The 16,309-nt window shown below is 40.2% G+C and overlaps 1 protein-coding gene across 1 annotated transcript in view; it reads left to right on the forward strand.

Moving 5' to 3' along the window:
* GEMIN5 (gem nuclear organelle associated protein 5) overlaps nt 1–16,309 on the forward strand; it is a 51,545-nt gene that overhangs the window by 20,677 nt on the left and 14,559 nt on the right. The window contains exons 12-20 of the mRNA XM_030825980.1: nt 244–317; nt 1,069–1,250; nt 5,437–5,576; nt 6,591–6,762; nt 10,660–10,887; nt 12,996–13,109; nt 13,846–13,968; nt 15,347–15,442; nt 15,846–15,983. Of these exons, the coding sequence (XP_030681840.1) occupies nt 244–317; nt 1,069–1,250; nt 5,437–5,576; nt 6,591–6,762; nt 10,660–10,887; nt 12,996–13,109; nt 13,846–13,968; nt 15,347–15,442; nt 15,846–15,983 (1,267 nt within the window). The remainder of the gene's footprint in view (nt 1–243; nt 318–1,068; nt 1,251–5,436; nt 5,577–6,590; nt 6,763–10,659; nt 10,888–12,995; nt 13,110–13,845; nt 13,969–15,346; nt 15,443–15,845; nt 15,984–16,309) is intronic.

The raw sequence follows: 16,309 nt of genomic DNA on the forward strand, positions 1-16,309 counted from the left end.
ATTGTAAACATTTAGTACTTATTAGCCTTGGGGGTTTTTTTGTTTTGTTTTTTGGCCCAGTTAGGAAATGAGAATTAGAATGCGTGTTCTTAGTAATCCTTTGACTAATTATGTAGATTATTTACAAGAATAGCTGTTGTGTAATTAAAACGTTTTTAAACTCTAGGGATTTTTTTTTCTCATGCTGTCATTGCTGATTTGTGAGATATGTATATAGTCAGATTGGTTTGTTTTGCTTTCTAGTACAAATTGCCTGTACACACAGAGATAAGTTGGAAAGCAGATGGCAAAATCATGGCTCTTGGCAATGAAGATGGGTATGTATTTGCTTCTTTAAGATAAAAAATTTGCAATTGCACATATATTTGATCACAAGCTGACTAATGCCATCTGTAATGTTAGCTGGGGAGGCCCAGTTGTATTTGGTATTTTGATTTATTCTTGATATCCTCCGCTGATCCAGAAGCACCTTGTGTCTTTGAGAACTACAGAATTATTTAGATACTTTCAGCCCATTGAGAGTATTTGGCTACACTGTATTTTGGCTGTCTTGTGCCTCACAAAATGGTCACCTCCTATGTTGAACTGCCTAAATCTCCATTTTTTTAAAGTAAGCCTAGTCAGAAATGCTTTTTAGGTCTATGTCCTGACCAGTGTTAATCATAGTAACACAGTCCTAATTCAGCCATTGATCTGTTAATTATTTTAGCTTCTCCCTATCATCATTTGTCATTAATGCCTGATGAACACAATTTTATCAAGCATTGTTAGAATGCTAGGAGATTGTTACACTGAGGTAGTGTGGAAAGTTAAAATTTTTAAAAATTAATTTTTTTAAGAAAAGTATTGTTAGGATATTGCTAGAATTTTTAAAAGCTAAATATACTTTTTGGAGAATAACTTTTGATACTTGATTTTTTATGAGAGAATGACCTTTGCAGTGATAGAAAAGGTTATCCTTTTCCACCTCATCTTTCCTTGACTGATGGAATGAGGGAGCTACTATTTGCATTGTAACTTGTAATTTGATCATCCATCTTTCTTGTTTTGATGTGTTTCTTATTCCAGATCAATAGAAATATTTCAGGTTCCCAACCTGAAACTGATCTGTACTATCCAACAGCATCACAAGCTTGTGAATACCATTAGCTGGCATCATGAGCATGGCAGCCAGCCAGAACTGAGCTATCTGATGGCCTCTGGCTCCAACAATGCAGTCATTTATGTGCACAACCTGAAGACTGTCATAGGTAACTTTGGTTTCTTTCATACTGGGGATGATATCGTTTGTTCAGCTACTTTCCATTCTAATCTTTGTTACTTTTTACTTTATTTTTGACATTATAATAAAATAAGTATTATTCTTACTACTTTTTCTGTTTCAAAAGTAATAGATTCATCTTATTTTAAAATTCTTTCAAACATGACAGAAATGGTAACAGAAAATGAAGTTGGCCAGGCACAGTTGCTCACACTTGTAATCCTGGCACTTTAGGAGGCCACAACGAGAAGATTACTTGTGGCCAGGATTTTGAGACCAGCCTGTTAAACAGTGAGGCTCCGTCTCTACAAAAAATTGAAAATAAAAAACAAATTTGCCGGGTTAGAGGTGCACGCCTGTAGTCCCAGCTACTTGGGAGGCTGAGCTGGGAGGATCATCTGATACTAGGAGTTTGAGGCTGCAGTGAGCTATATTTGTACCACTTCACCCTAGTCTGGGTGACAGAGCACACCCTATCTCAAAAAAGAAAGAAAAAAAAAATGAAGTTTTCCCCTAAAATTTCATCATTCAATAACCAGTGTTATTAGTTTGCTGCATATTTTCTCTAGATTTTATCAAGTCATAGCCTACATATGTATATATGTTAGTATATATTAATAGATTTGTACTTCTGTGTACTTGTGTGAAAGAATAATCTTCTGTTCCTAGCCAAAAATAAATTGCTATATATAATATATACTGCTTGCAGTTTTTTTCTCTAAATTTACAATATTTATCATGGACATCTTTTTATGTCAGTACATAAGGATCTATCTTGCTGTTATTAACAAATATCTGTCAACCAGGCACAGTGGCTCATGCCTGTATCCTAGCACTTTGGGAGGCCATAGTGGAAGGATAGCTTGAGACCAGGAGTTTGAAACCAGCCTGGGCAATGTAAGGAGACCCCACCTATACAAAAAATTTAAAAAAAAAAAACAGTTATCTGTTCATTCCATTATATGGGCTTACCATAATTTATCCATTCCACAATTAAATGACATTCAAATTATTTTTTTTTTAACAATTTAAGTACTAATACAATAAACTGCCTTATACATAGATCTTCATGAACATGAATGAATAATTTTTGTACAGAAAATTCTAGAAGTAGAATTGCTAGGTAAAAAGATGTAGTTTTTTATAGTTATTGCTAAGTGGCTCTTCAAAAACATTATGCCATTTAATACTTCCGCCAGCAGTTTTTGAGTGTTACACACAAACAGAAGACACATACCTCATTCCCGTGTTTGATTGCATTTGATTCTCACAATCCTGTGAGGGTGATAGGTAACGTTATCCTCATTTTCCCAATGATTAAACTGAGGCCCAGAAAGGTTAGCTAACTTATTCAAGCAAGTAGCATCGCTAATACATGATAGGGCCTAGATTCAACCTTAGAGTGTCTAATTGCAGTGTCTGTATGTGTTCTAGCAAGTACTATTCCATGCTTAATGAGTTAACTTTCATATGGGCATGATTTATTCCATAAGGAATCTTAAATTTCATTGAGGCCCCTTCGGCACCTGGAAAACCATAGTAGGTGGTCAGAAGAGCCATTTTTAAACATGAGTGAAGTGGGATTACTTTTTTTCCTAGTATGAAGAAATTACAATCTGACACTAAACTGTTTTCAGAGTGCTGTAAAACATGTGCTCTCAGCCATAGTGAAAATAGTTACATTTTTCATTTCTCTAGAATTTACTTCAGTAGTTTTCTAAGAATCCTATGTGTAACAAGAAAAAATATTTTTGGTTCTAGTAGTGACTCCTGAGTTAAAAGCAATATGGAAAAAGTATTAAAATGTAGATGTATTTTCCTAGTAATAAATAGTAGACAGTATATAACTAATGAACGTAAGTTAGAAAGCTGATTCTGGTCCTTACGATTATTATTGGGATTCTAAATTAATCATCCACTTATATCTACTAAATAATAGAGAAAGGAAGAAAACTGCCAGAATTAATTTTTACCTTCTTATTTTGAAATATTTGAGACATAGAGGAAAGTTATAAGAATTGTACAAAGAAATCGCATATACTTTTTCCTATTAATTCAACAATTTTTAGTGTCATATTGGCTTTATTCTGTGTGCGTGTATGTATGTAGTTTTTCCTACCAATTATCAATTTGTTAGTTTAACTTAATATATAATAGTTTAATCTTTCCCTTAAAATATACACAACTATTATTTGTCAATTTAAACAAATAGTTTAGGCTAGGCGTGGTGGCTCATGCCTATGATCCCAACACTTGAGGAGACCATGGCAGGAAGATCACTTGATTAGCCAGACATGATGGGTACCTATAGGCCCAGTTACTCACAGGCTGAGGTGGGAGGATCCCTTGAGCCCAGGAGTTGGAGGCTACGGTTAGCTGTATGACTGTGTCACTGTACTCCACCCTTGGCCACAGGGTAAGACCTAGTCTCTTTAAAAAAAAAAAAAAAGTAAAATAATTTAATCGGCCACCCGTATTCTAGTTGTGTCAGTTGATCCAATAATGTCCTTAATAGTGATTTTTTTTTTCCTCCAGCGTAGATTCCAACACAGGATCACCTATTTGCATTTTGTTGTCATGTCTCTTTAGTCTCCTTTCATCTATAATAATTTCTCAGTCTTTTAAAAATTATTTATTTAGGCCGGGCGTGGTGGCTCACACCTATAATCCCAGCACTTTGGGAGGCCGAGGTGGGCAGATCACCTGAGGTCAGGAGTTCGAAACCAGCCTGGCCAACATGGTGAAACCCTGTCTCTACTAAAAATACAAAAATTAGCTGGGCGTGATGGTGCATGCCTATAATCCCAGCTACTCAGGAGGCTGAGGCAGGAGAATAGTTTGAACCTGGGAGGCGGAGGTTGCATTGAGCCGAGATTGTGCCATTGTACTCCAGCCTGGGAGACGAGTGAAACTCCATCTCAAAAAAAAAAAAAAAAATTATGTGTGTATTTATTTTTTAGAAACTGGGTCTCACTGTATTGTTCAGGGTGGAGTGTAGTGGTGCAGTTATAGCTCATGACAGCCTCTAATTCCTGGGCTCAAGCCATCCTCCCACCTCAGCCTCCTGAGTAGCTGGGACTACAGGCTCATACCACCATGCCCAGCTAGGTTGGTTTTTGTTTTTTATGTTTTCCTTTTTTTTTTTTTTTTCGAGACAGGGTCTCACTCTGTCACCCAGGCTGGAGTACAGTGGCACGATCTCAGCTCACTACAACCTCTGCCTCCCAGGCTCAAGCAATCCACCCATCTCAGCCTCCTCTGTAGCTGGGACTATAGGTGTGCACCAACACACCCGGTTAATTTTTGTATTTTTTTTTGTAGAGTGAGGGTTTCCACAGGCTGGTCTTGAACTCCTGAACTCAAGCAATTTGCCCACCTTGGCCTCCCAAAGTGCTGGGATTATAGGCGTGAGCCGACACGCCTGGCCAAGCCAGACTTTTTAAAATCTTATGTGACATTTTTGAGGAAGATAGGGCACTCGTTTTGTAGATTTTTTCTCATTTTGCATTTGTCTGGTATTTTCTCATGACTGTATTCAAATTATACATTTTAGCTAGAATATCCTGTAAGTGATAATGAGACCTAACACTTCTTGTGGTGATCTATATGCTAAGCACTGTGGATGTGCCCGCACTCTTTTTTTTTTTTTTTTTTTTTTTTTTGAGACGGAGTCTCACTCTGTCGCCCAGGCTGGAGTGCAGTGGCGCGATCTTGGCTCACTGCAAGCTCCGCCTCCCGGGTTCATGCCATTCTCCTGCCTCAGCCTCTCCAAGTAGCTGGGACTATAGGCGCCCGCCACCATGCCTGGCTAATTTTTTTGTATTTTTCGTAGAGACGGGGTTTCACCGTGGTCTCAATCTCCTGACCTCGTGATCCGCCCGCCTCTTAATAACTAACAATGTTGCCTACTAAAAATCACCTAGACTTGGGAGGCTGAGGCAGGAGAATCGCTTGAACCCGGGAGGCGGAGGTTGCAGTGAGCCGAGATTGCGCCATTGCACTCCAGCCTGAGCAACAAGAGCGAAACTCCATCTCAAAAAAAAAAAAAAAAAAATCACCTAGAAAGTGTATGGCAAAATCTTGATTCTTGTCATGTGAATGCCTTCCTGGATGTACTTTGTTTTGTTTTTTGTTATTACTAGTAGCAACAGTGATGTCTTTCCCTTGCCTTTTAGAGAGCACCCCTGAGTCTCCAGTGACCATTACAGAGCCCTACCGGACCCTCTCAGGGCATACGGCCAAGATTACCAGTGTGGCGTGGAGCCCACATCATGATGGAAGGCTGGTATCTGCTTCCTATGATGGTACAGCCCAGGTACTATTGTGTCCTTGTCCCTGTGGGTCCTTCACTGTGTACTCTAACAAATTCTTTCTTCTTTACCCCCGGTTGTGAGCAGGTTTCGTGTCCCCCATTATCATAATCTACAGAAGGAGATTTTCTGGGCTCTAAGAGGCATTTTAGTTTCATTCCATATAGCTGGGCCCAGGCTAAGACTGGGTTTTTTTTTTTTTTTTTTTTTACTTAGATGAAGGGGAAAGTATTGATAGGAGCTAGCTAACTCTTAACATTTTTACAGATTTCATTCTGACTCACTATCAGTATGGTGGACTAATATGATATGCAAAGTACTCTCTTCTGTTCAGACACTGAAATGTTGGCTAAAAATCACAAAACAATTTTTAATAATAAATTGGTAAGTCAGAAATCTCCAAGTTTTAAATAAATAAAGATGAAATGCCAAGCCAGATCTATGAGGGAGGACTTGTGGATATCAGAACTAGAGCTGGGGACCTAACATCTGTGATGTATCTTGCTCAGTGTTGAGTTGTAATTGAGCTGTCTGCACAAAGCTGGGAGCCGCGAAGGGCTGCCTTCTGTGAAACTGAGTTCAGAATAATTCAAGAAATAGAAAGGAAATTGGCCAATTACTCAAGGAATTGGAGACAAAAGAATCACCTATGAGAAATTAGAACTCTAATTTCTGTACTAGATGTGGGCTATTTTCTTCATGATACCAGAATCTCAAGCCCAAAAGTTAACATACAGTATTGGTTCGAGACAGTGAAATCCATAGGACACCAGTAGAAACTCATTCAAAATCATCCCCGTAGGAATGTCTATGCATCTCCGAGCACAGAAGTCTCTTACAGGAAATAGTACTCTTCTGAAATTAAACTTCTAAGAGAAAACTCTAAATCACCTGAGGAAATAAGAGGCTGCAGATTGCTTTTGTTTTTTGTTTGTTTGTTTTTTTAAATTAGAAAACATACCGCCCAAACAATAGAATAACCAGAAAATGTCTATTCGGCCATGTGCTTTTGGGTTTAGGTGTGGGATGCTCTCCGGGAAGAGCCCCTGTGCAATTTCCGAGGACATCGAGGTCGACTGCTTTGTGTGGCGTGGTCTCCTTTGGATCCAGACTGCATCTATTCAGGGGCAGATGACTTTTGTGTGCACAAGTGGCTCACTTCCATGCAAGATCATTCCCGGCCTCCTCAAGGTCAGTCAGAACCTAGAGCTTATCTAGTTCTTTTTCTCCCTTTCTTAATAATTGAGTTGATCAGGATTGAGCAAGAAAGACATTCTTGTAGGACATTAGTGTCAGTAGGGCAAGGGTCTGAGCCTAAGCAAGAAGGCAGCCACAAGGGCTGGAGAACAACAACACCCACAATAGGAAAGAGCATACCTAGCACTCAGATCTTAGTTTCTTTTTTGAGACAGAGTCTCGCTCTGTTACCCAGACTGGAATGTAGTGGCGTGATCTTGGCTCACTGCAGCCTCCACCTCCTGGGTTAAAGTGATTCTCCCACCTCGGCCTCCCTACGAACTGGGACTACAGGTGCGCACTACCACACCTGGCTAATTTTTTTGTATTTTTAGTAGAGACGGGGTCTAGCCATGTTGGCCAGGCTGGTCTCAAACTCCTGGCCTCAAGTGATCTGCCCACCAGCCTCCCAAAGTGCTAGGATTACAGGCATGAGCCACCATGCCCAGCCCAGATCTTGGTTTCTAAATGACATTCTCCACTAAAAATGTCCATGGCTTCTTGGAGAAATGGCTGGTTCCAGTCTGGGACAGGAAGAACACAAACTGAACCTGGAACATTGTTATGCCAGAAAGGAAGGCAGTACTCAAAAGAATTTAGGAGACATATCAAAAGGAGAGAAGAAACAGCTTGAAGAGGCTCCCACTGACCAAATCTGGGACAATTGTTGAACATAAGTAAGAGGAGGCCGGGCGCAGTGGCTCATGCCTGTAATCCCAGCACTTTGGGAGGCTGAGACGGGCGGATCACAAGGTCAGGAGATCGAGATCATCCTGTCTAACAGGTGAAACCCTGTCTCTACTAAAAATACAAAAAATTAACTGGGTGTGTTGGCGGGTGCCTGTAGTCCCAGCTACTCGGGAGGCTGAGGCAGGAGAATGGCATGAACCCGGGAGGCAGAGCTTGCAGTGAGCTGAGATTGCACCACTGCACTCCAGCCTCGGTGACACAGCAAAACTCTGTCTCAAAAAAAAAAAAAAAAAAAAAGAAGAGGAAAATTCCATTTCTGGCTAAGAAAGATTAATTGGTATCAGACTTGCCATAAGCAACTACAAAGTCAGACAAAATATATTAAGCAACTGCTGGGCACAGTGGCTCATGTCTATATTCCCAGCACTTTGGGAAGCCAAGGCTAGAGGATCACTTGAGGCCAGGAGTTTGAGACCAGCCTGGCAACAGAGCATGATCCCGTCTCTATCAAAAATTACAAAATAAAAGCAAATAGGGAAAATTGGCCAAGCATGCTGGCTCACTCCTATAATCCCAACACTTTGGGATGCCGAGGCAGGAGGATGGCTTGAGCCCAGGAGTTCAGGACTAGCCTGGGCAACATAGGGCGACATTGTCTCTGTGAAATAAATTTTTTTTTAATTTTAAATGAAAGAATATATTAAGCAACTAGAAATTTACACCCAGAGAAATGAAATGATGTGTCCACATAAAGACTTGTAAAAGAATGCTCATAGTAGCTTTATCTGTGATCACCAAAAACTGGTAACAATCCAAATGTCCATCATCAGATAAATGAATTAATTGTGGTATATCCCTATGGTAGACTTCTACTCCGCAATAAAAAGAAGGTAACAACTGATAAAGAACAAAAAATGGATGAATCTAGAAAAACATGCCAAGCAGAAGCAGCCAGGCACAAAAGACTACATACTGTCTAATTCTGTTTATGTGAAATTCTTTTTTTTTTTTGAAACGGAGTCTCACTCTGTCACCCAGGCCAGAGTGCAGTGGTGCACTCTTGGCTCACTATGACCTCTACCCCCCAGGTTCCAGCAATTCTCCTGCGTCAGCCTCCTGACTAGCTGTGACTACAGGTGCGTGCCTCACACGCAGCAAATTTTTTGTGTTTTTAGTAGAGACAGGGATTCATCATGTTGACCAGGCTGGTACTGAACTCTCGACCTCAGGTGATCTGCCCGCCTCAGCCTCCCAAAGTGCTGGGATTATAGGCATGAGCCACTGCACCCAGTGTATGTGAAATTCTTCAACAGGCAAAACTAAACCATAGTGAGAGCAAATTAGTGATTGCCTAGGGCTCAAGCAGGGGGTATATCTTACCACAAAGAGGCTTGATGGAAATATTAGATTAGTACAAAAGTAATTGTGGTGGTGGTAGGTACTTTGATAACTCATCAAAGTATTAAAAAATGGGTGTATTTTATTATATTACTCCTCAGTAAAGATGATTTTAAAGTAAGCAAAGGATAAAAACCTTAAAATGTAAATGTAGAAACCTTAAAAATGTAAATGTAACAGTAATGGAAGAATTCATGAGTCCAGACTGATATAATAAATAAATGGGGAGAAGCACAAGCTCTTCCTTGTGGTAGGATGCCAACTAGATGCCAGGCTCTTCCTTGTGGTAGAATGTAGAGTGAAATCCTGGAACTAGAAGTTCACCCTGTGGGCCAGGCACAGTAGCTCATGCCTGTAATCCCAGCACTTTGGGAGGCAAGCTGATCACTTGAGCCCAGGAGTTTCATACCAGCCTGGCCAACATGACAAAACTCCGTCTCTACAAAAAAGAAAAAAAAAATTACAAAAATTACTCAGGCATGGTGTCGCACACCTGTAGTCCCAGCTATTCAAGAGGCTGAGGCAGGAGGATTGCTTGAGCCTGGAAGGTCAAGTAAGGCTGCCGTGAACTGAAATTCTGCCACTGCACTCTAGCCCAGACAACAGAGCAAGAGCCTGTCTCAGAAAAAAAAACAAACTCACCATTTGGCAGTCATCATAGTAACAATTTTTAATCAAGAAACATCAGTGAATACTAAAACTCTTAGATGCAAATACTTAGTAGTTAAACAGGGGAAATACCCTTTTAGGGAGTAACTTGGAAGACACCCCCTTAATCAGATGATCAAAGTAAACCAAATGGGATGAATAAAAATTAGCTGCTACCTCATAGATTGCCCTGGATGAACATAGCAGCGCTAATGTGCATTCCAGCTAAAGATGCATACCCTAAATCTAGTCATGAAAAACATCTGGCAGACCTAAATTGAGGGAAATTGGACAAAATAACTGTCCTGTAATCTTCAGAAGTTTCAAATTATGAAAGTCAAAGGAAAACCACGCAACTAACTGTTCCAGGCTGAAGGGAACCAGAAAGCCATGACAACCAAATGTACCATGTGATCCTGGATTGATTCCTTTTGCTATAAAAGACATCTGGGTAGGCCGGGCATGGTGGCTCATGCCTGTAATCCCAGCACTTTGGGAGGCTGAGGCGGGTAGATCACCTGAGGTCAGGAGTTTGAGACCAGCCTGACTGACCAACACAGTGAAACCCCGTCTCTACTAAAAATACAAAAATTTGCTGGGCGTGGTGGTGCGTGCGTGTAATCCCAGCTACTCAGGAGGCTGAGGCAGGAGAATCGCTTGAACCTGGGAGGCAGAAGTTGTGGTGAGCCGAGATCTCGCCATTGCACTCCAGCCAGGGCAAGGAGAGCGAAACCGTCTCCAAAAAAAAAAAAAAAAAAAAGACATCTGGGTAAAATTGGCAGAACTTAAATAGAGTGTATGGAGTAGATGGCAGTAATGAATCATGTTAATTTCCTGATTTCCGTGGTTGTACTATGGTGATGTTGGAGCATGTCCTGTTCATAAGACACACACTAAAATATTTGGGTGTTATTGTTTATCATGTTTATGATTTAATGAAATCTCAAAAGGGTTTGGTTAATATTGTGATAATATAATTTTAAAAGTTCACTGAGAAGGAAGGGAATGGGTAAAAATGATATTAAAGAGTAATGAGATATTGGAGTTTACCACCTAGAGTGCTTTTAACCAAGAATGTATACTTTAGTCTGTCCTTCTTTATTGTGATTCTCGTAGGCAAAAAAAGTATTGAATTAGAGAAAAAACGGCTCTCTCAACCTAAGCCAAAGCCTAAAAAGAAGAAAAAGCCCACCGTGAGAACTCCTGTAAAGCTGGAATCGATTGATGGAAATGAAGAAGAGAGCGTGAAGGAGAACTCGGGACCTTTTGAGAATGGTGTGTCAGACCAAGAAGGGGAGGAGGAAGCACGGGAGCCGGAATTACCCTGTGGCCTTGCTCCAGCGGGTATGTGGCAGAATCCTGTGTATCACAAGGATTTCGTGGTCGTGTCTAGGAAACTAAGCTGGGTCCTTACTCAGTTTGAAACTGCGCTGTTGCCATTTTTCCAACTCTTGGAAACAGCATTAGTTTTTTTTTTGTTTTTTTTCAAGCTTTATTCAAGTCCTAAAATAAGCATCTTTGTTTGAAGTTTTAAAGGGGTTCTAGTGGATGTTTGCGGTGGAAATAGTAAAGTTCTATAGAGAAAACTTCTTATTCAACTTGGGCAAGGTAAAACTGTGGGACAAAGCGAAGCTGGGGTAGTCGTGTACAGTGTACATAGGAACTTACATGGGAAAGGTTTTAACAGTATGACATCAGTAGCCACATTTGGTGAAAGAAACCACTGTCCCCTACAAATGTCTGACTTAGAAGCTACCACCACTGTGGGAACTTGCAAGCTCTCACCCCTCTTACGTGGAGTTTGTACATTGCTTTCTGTCTTCTCACAGAAAAAAAAATGTGTGAATGGTTATTAGGTTCTTCTAGTGAGTTAAGCTATAGTGGTGGCTCTCAGATGTCTCACAAAACAGTGCTCTATCACTAACAAAAAAACTGTTAGGTAAAAATTTTAGCACTCTTTTTATTTTGTACATTTACCTTAAATATCTGGTCCCTGATAAACGATTAAATAGCAAACAGTGTAAGTAGAAGCAATAACTCATACTTAATTCTAAAACAGAATACATTGATGTGTCAGTATTGAAATGGCTAGAATATAGGATACAAGGCATTCCTGATGCTCTCCATCCCAAGGGATAGCTATTAGACACATAGTTGGGGTAAATAAAGAGCAAAAAGCCTAATGGATTTATTATTTTGGCTCATCAGAATGCTTTTCTAGTCGGGTACAGTGGCGCATACCTCTAGTCCCGGCTCCTCAGGAGGCTGAGGCAGGAGAACCGCTTGAGGCCAGCCTGGGCAACACAGCAAGACCCCCCATCTCTTTATTTTTCTTTTTTTAAAAAAGCCTTTCTTTCACAAAATGGCTATACAAAACATGGATCAACAAGTTGTTTCTAAAAAGTTCCTGTGCTCAGGATTGTGACACCATATTGCATACACCTAATATTCTCTATTATTAAAGTTACTCCTGTTAGTATAATTAAATATGCAATTAGTACTTTATGACCTAGAAATGTAAAAAGTGGTTTGTCACTTGAGCAAAGTATAGGAACTCCTTGGCTTATGGTATAAAGTGGTGGAGGGCTGGAAGCCTTTTCCTTAGTCAAAGTTCAAAGTAAGGTGGGCATGGTGGTTCATGCCTGTAATCCCAGCACTATGGGAGGCCAAGGAAGGAGACTTGCTTCAGCCCAGGAGCTTGAGACTAGCCTAAGCAACAGAGGGAGCCCCCATCTCTGCAAAAAATATAAAAGTTACCAAGATAATGGCTTGTGCCTATAGTCCTAGTCACTCTGGGAGGCTGAGGAGGGGAGGATCACCTGAGCCCAGGAGGTTAAGGCCTCAGTGACTGTGATCGCACCCACTGCACTCCAGCCTGGGCAACAGAGTTTTATCTTATCTCTAACCAAAAGAAAAAAAAAAAAGTTCAAAGTAAGCCAGGAGCAGTGGCTCACACCTGTAATCCCAGCACTTTGGGAGGCTGAGGCAGGTGGATCACCTGAGGTCAGGAGTTTGAGACCACCCTGGCCAACATGGCGAAACCCTGTCTCTACTAAAAATACAAAAATTAGCCGGGCATGGTGGCTTGTGCCAGCTACTGGCGAGGCTCAGGCAGGAGAACTGCTTGGACCTAGGAGGCAGAGGTTGCAGTGAGCCAAGATCGTGCCACTAAATTTCCAGCCGGGGTGACAGAGTGAGACTTCATCTCAAAAAAAAAAAAAAAAAAAACCAAAGTAATAGACTTACAGATTCCTGAAAACAGCCAGTTTGGGAGGTGGGAAAGGGGAAACTACCCCTACTTCTTTTCCAATGCATTTTATCTCAAAAGCTTTGGTAATGGATGAATTGATTATATTGCTGAGCTTGGAACGGCTCTTGATTTTTAAAAAGAACTGAAATTCTATATTATTTTTATCCTCAACTTTTTTTTTCCTTTTTCCCCCATGATGTAGTTTCTAAAGAACCAGTTATCTGCACTCCAGTTTCCTCAGGCTTTGAAAAGTCAAAAGTCACCATTAATAACAAAGTCATTTTACTGAAAAAGGAGCCACCAAAAGAGAAGCCAGGTTGGTATCTAGTAATTAGAATACAGTATTTTGTTAAAGCAGCCTAAAATATTACATATATTACATGCAACTGTCAAAAAGCAGTGTGGTTTCTTGTTTGTTTTTTTAGGTTCAAAATATTTGTAGGTTTTCTGATTATGGGTTTTTTGTTTGTTTGTTTTTTGTTTTTTTGTTCTGAGACAGATTTTCACTGCACACACCCAGTGTGCAGTGGCACACTCTCGGCTCACTACAAACTCCACTTCCCGGGCTCAAGCGATCCTCCTGCCTCAGCCTCCCGAGTAGCTGAGATTACAGGCGCCCGCCACCATGCCCAGCTAATTTTTGTTATTTTTAGTAGAGATGGGGATTCACTATGTTGGCCGGGCTGGTCTCGAGCTCCTGGCCTCAACTGATCCGCCCGCCTCAGCCTCCCAAAGTGATGGGATTACAGGCATGAGCCACTGTGCCTGGCCTTCCACTTCCATTTTGGGTCATGCTTTTGAATTTTTTTTAGCACTTGATGAAATGTTTTGCAATTGTTGATATTACATCATAAATGTTAGCAAGACCGTTTTAGTGTGTATTGTGAACAATGCCCCCAGCAAATTTATTTTGAAAGCCTCTTTATTAGGAGGAGGAGGAACTTTCTCTGCTTGTGGTGTCCTGCCAGTAGGTTACATTCACACAATAGGCATTCCATTTTATGTTTCTGATCAGCTCTCCTTCAGATAGTATGTACTTTATTAAATTTCAGAAACCTTAATCAAGAAGAGAAAAGCTCGTTCCTTGCTTCCCCTGAGTACAAGCCTGGACCACAGATCCAAAGAGGAGCTTCATCAGGACTGTTTGGTACTAGCAACTGCAAAGCACTCCAAAGGTACAAAAATGTACTTCCTTGGCCCATCCATAGTCTTCCGGGACTGGCATATAAGGGATGTTTACTTATTTATTAAATGAATGCCCAAAGAAATGTCTAAAATTGTTTTCTGTATTTTTATGTTCTCCAGCCTTCCCTTCCCTCCACATCCCTACACCCCTACACCCTGCTGCCAAACTCCCCATTGTGACCCACTGTCAGCACTGCCATGGCTTTGAGATGTAGCGCTCTGCTTTTATTCTAAATCTAATTCCTCCCAGCCATCTGTGTGCCAGAATTGGTATGTTGATCTAAATATATCAGCATGAATAAACTCCTTCAACTCTTTTCCCCATTGAACAGTATCCTTATGGAGAAAAAAATCTTTTTTTCTTATTGGAAATATGCCCGTAGTATGGCAGTTTCTTAAAAAAAAATTTGATGGAAGCTTTTGCTTTGGAAGTTTTGTTTTGAAGGGTTGTTTTATTTTTGTTTTTCAAAGTCTTCATTTAATGTCCACTATTTTGATATTTTAATAACTTTATTTTTTAAATTTGAAGTTTACATGTGGAAAAGGGATGCACATAATAAAATGAAATTGAAACAGTATAAAAAGAAAGTAAATCTCACCAGGCACAGTGGTGCGTGCCTGTTGTCCCAGATGCTTAAGGGCTGAAGCAGAAGGATCACTTGAGCTCGCTTCAAGGCCAGCCTGGGCAACATAGTGAGACCCTCTCTCTATTTAAAAAAAAAAAAAATTTTTTTTTAATTTTTTTTTTTTTTTCAAAGTAAATCTTCCTCCCAATCCTCTGTTTCTCCTCCCCAGGAATGGAAGACCATCCTCCCTCCCAGTTACTCTCTCCCACTGCCCTAACAAGGGTGGTCACTATCCTGGGCTTCCATTTCTTTCTTTCTTTTGAATTTTTGTACTGTTTTGTCTATTATCAGTTTCTTGTGTCTTGATGGAAATGTTTTATGCTTTTATTATATACATAGCCTTTTTGGAGCTTTGTGATGACTTCCTGTAACTTACATAGTTAACCTAGTTTCACTTTATTTTCCTTACTGGAAAATTACTCAGTTGACTTTTTTTTTAAGCAAAGGATGAATATTAAATCCCGTTGTGGTAAGTCCCAGTGAATATTAAGGACTTTCTTTTACTTATTAATAATTGTTTTGCTTGTTTTTTACTGTACTTTAATATGTTCTGATTTGGGGTTCACTTTTAACATTTTAAGTGTTTTTGTGTTTTGCTCCCTTTGTAACTGCAGGAGTCTCTGTTAGAGCTCTGATTCAGTGTCTGAAGTGGGTGTTCCAAACATACTCAGAAGTTATTGGACAGAAAACTGTAATCAATGTAATGACTTCATCTGATTTTTTTGCCTTTTTAAATTAACAGAGCTGAATGAAGATGTGTCTGCTGATCTTGAGGAAAGATTTCATCTGGGGCTTTTCACAGACAGGGCTACCCTGTACAGAATGATTGATATTGAAGGTGAGGCAAATCCAGTCAACATAATCTCATCCATCTTTATGCTTTCTCAACATTTTGTGTGCACCTCTTTGATGGCTGTCATCCTGTGATGTTATAATGGTTAGTTTTACGTGTCAGCTAACTAGGTTTTGAGCTCCCTGATTTACATATTGATACAACCCTTGCATCATCATAGGATCCTAAACATACAGCATTCACTCTGAATACATGTGAAGGTGGGAGAGTGTACAGTGACCGAGTGGGCTTCAGATCTTATTGTAATCACTCTGGTAGGTGACACCTATCAGAGAATGACTGCATATTTTAGGAGCTCACTTTCTCTTCTATCTTGCCTTTCTTTTTCTGCAAGTCAGTAACAAATGTTTCTGAAACACCTTCCAAACTTTATCTCTCTTTCAAACAGGAAAAGGTCACTTAGAAAGTGGCCACCCTGAGTTATTTCACCAGCTTATGCTTTGGAAAGGAGATCTCAAAGGTGTTCTCCAGACTGCAGCAGAAAGAGGGGAGCTGACAGACAACCTTCTGGCTATGGCACCAGCAGGTATGGTTTTTGTTTGTTTGTTCTTTTCAACAAAAGCTCTATAATCTCTAGGATACGCCCACCAAAGATGGCTCTTAGCACAGTCTTAAGCTTGAAATCACTTGCAAATAGAACAAAGCTAATCCTGTTTGCAGCAATAGACAAACTAATAAATCCAACCCAACCCCTTTGAAAAAAAGCAGGTCACTGACACTTTAATGGCAAAAGCATAATTGGTGAGAACTTCTTGAAGGACAATTTGGCCATGTCTAGTAAATTTTAAAGATATAATGGCACAAGTCTGTAGTCTCCAGCTGCTCAGGAGGCTGAGGCAGGAGGATTGCTTA

Source organism: Nomascus leucogenys, chromosome 2 (assembly GCF_006542625.1).
Source record: "Nomascus leucogenys isolate Asia chromosome 2, Asia_NLE_v1, whole genome shotgun sequence".
Taxonomy (NCBI): Eukaryota; Metazoa; Chordata; class Mammalia; order Primates; family Hylobatidae; genus Nomascus; species Nomascus leucogenys.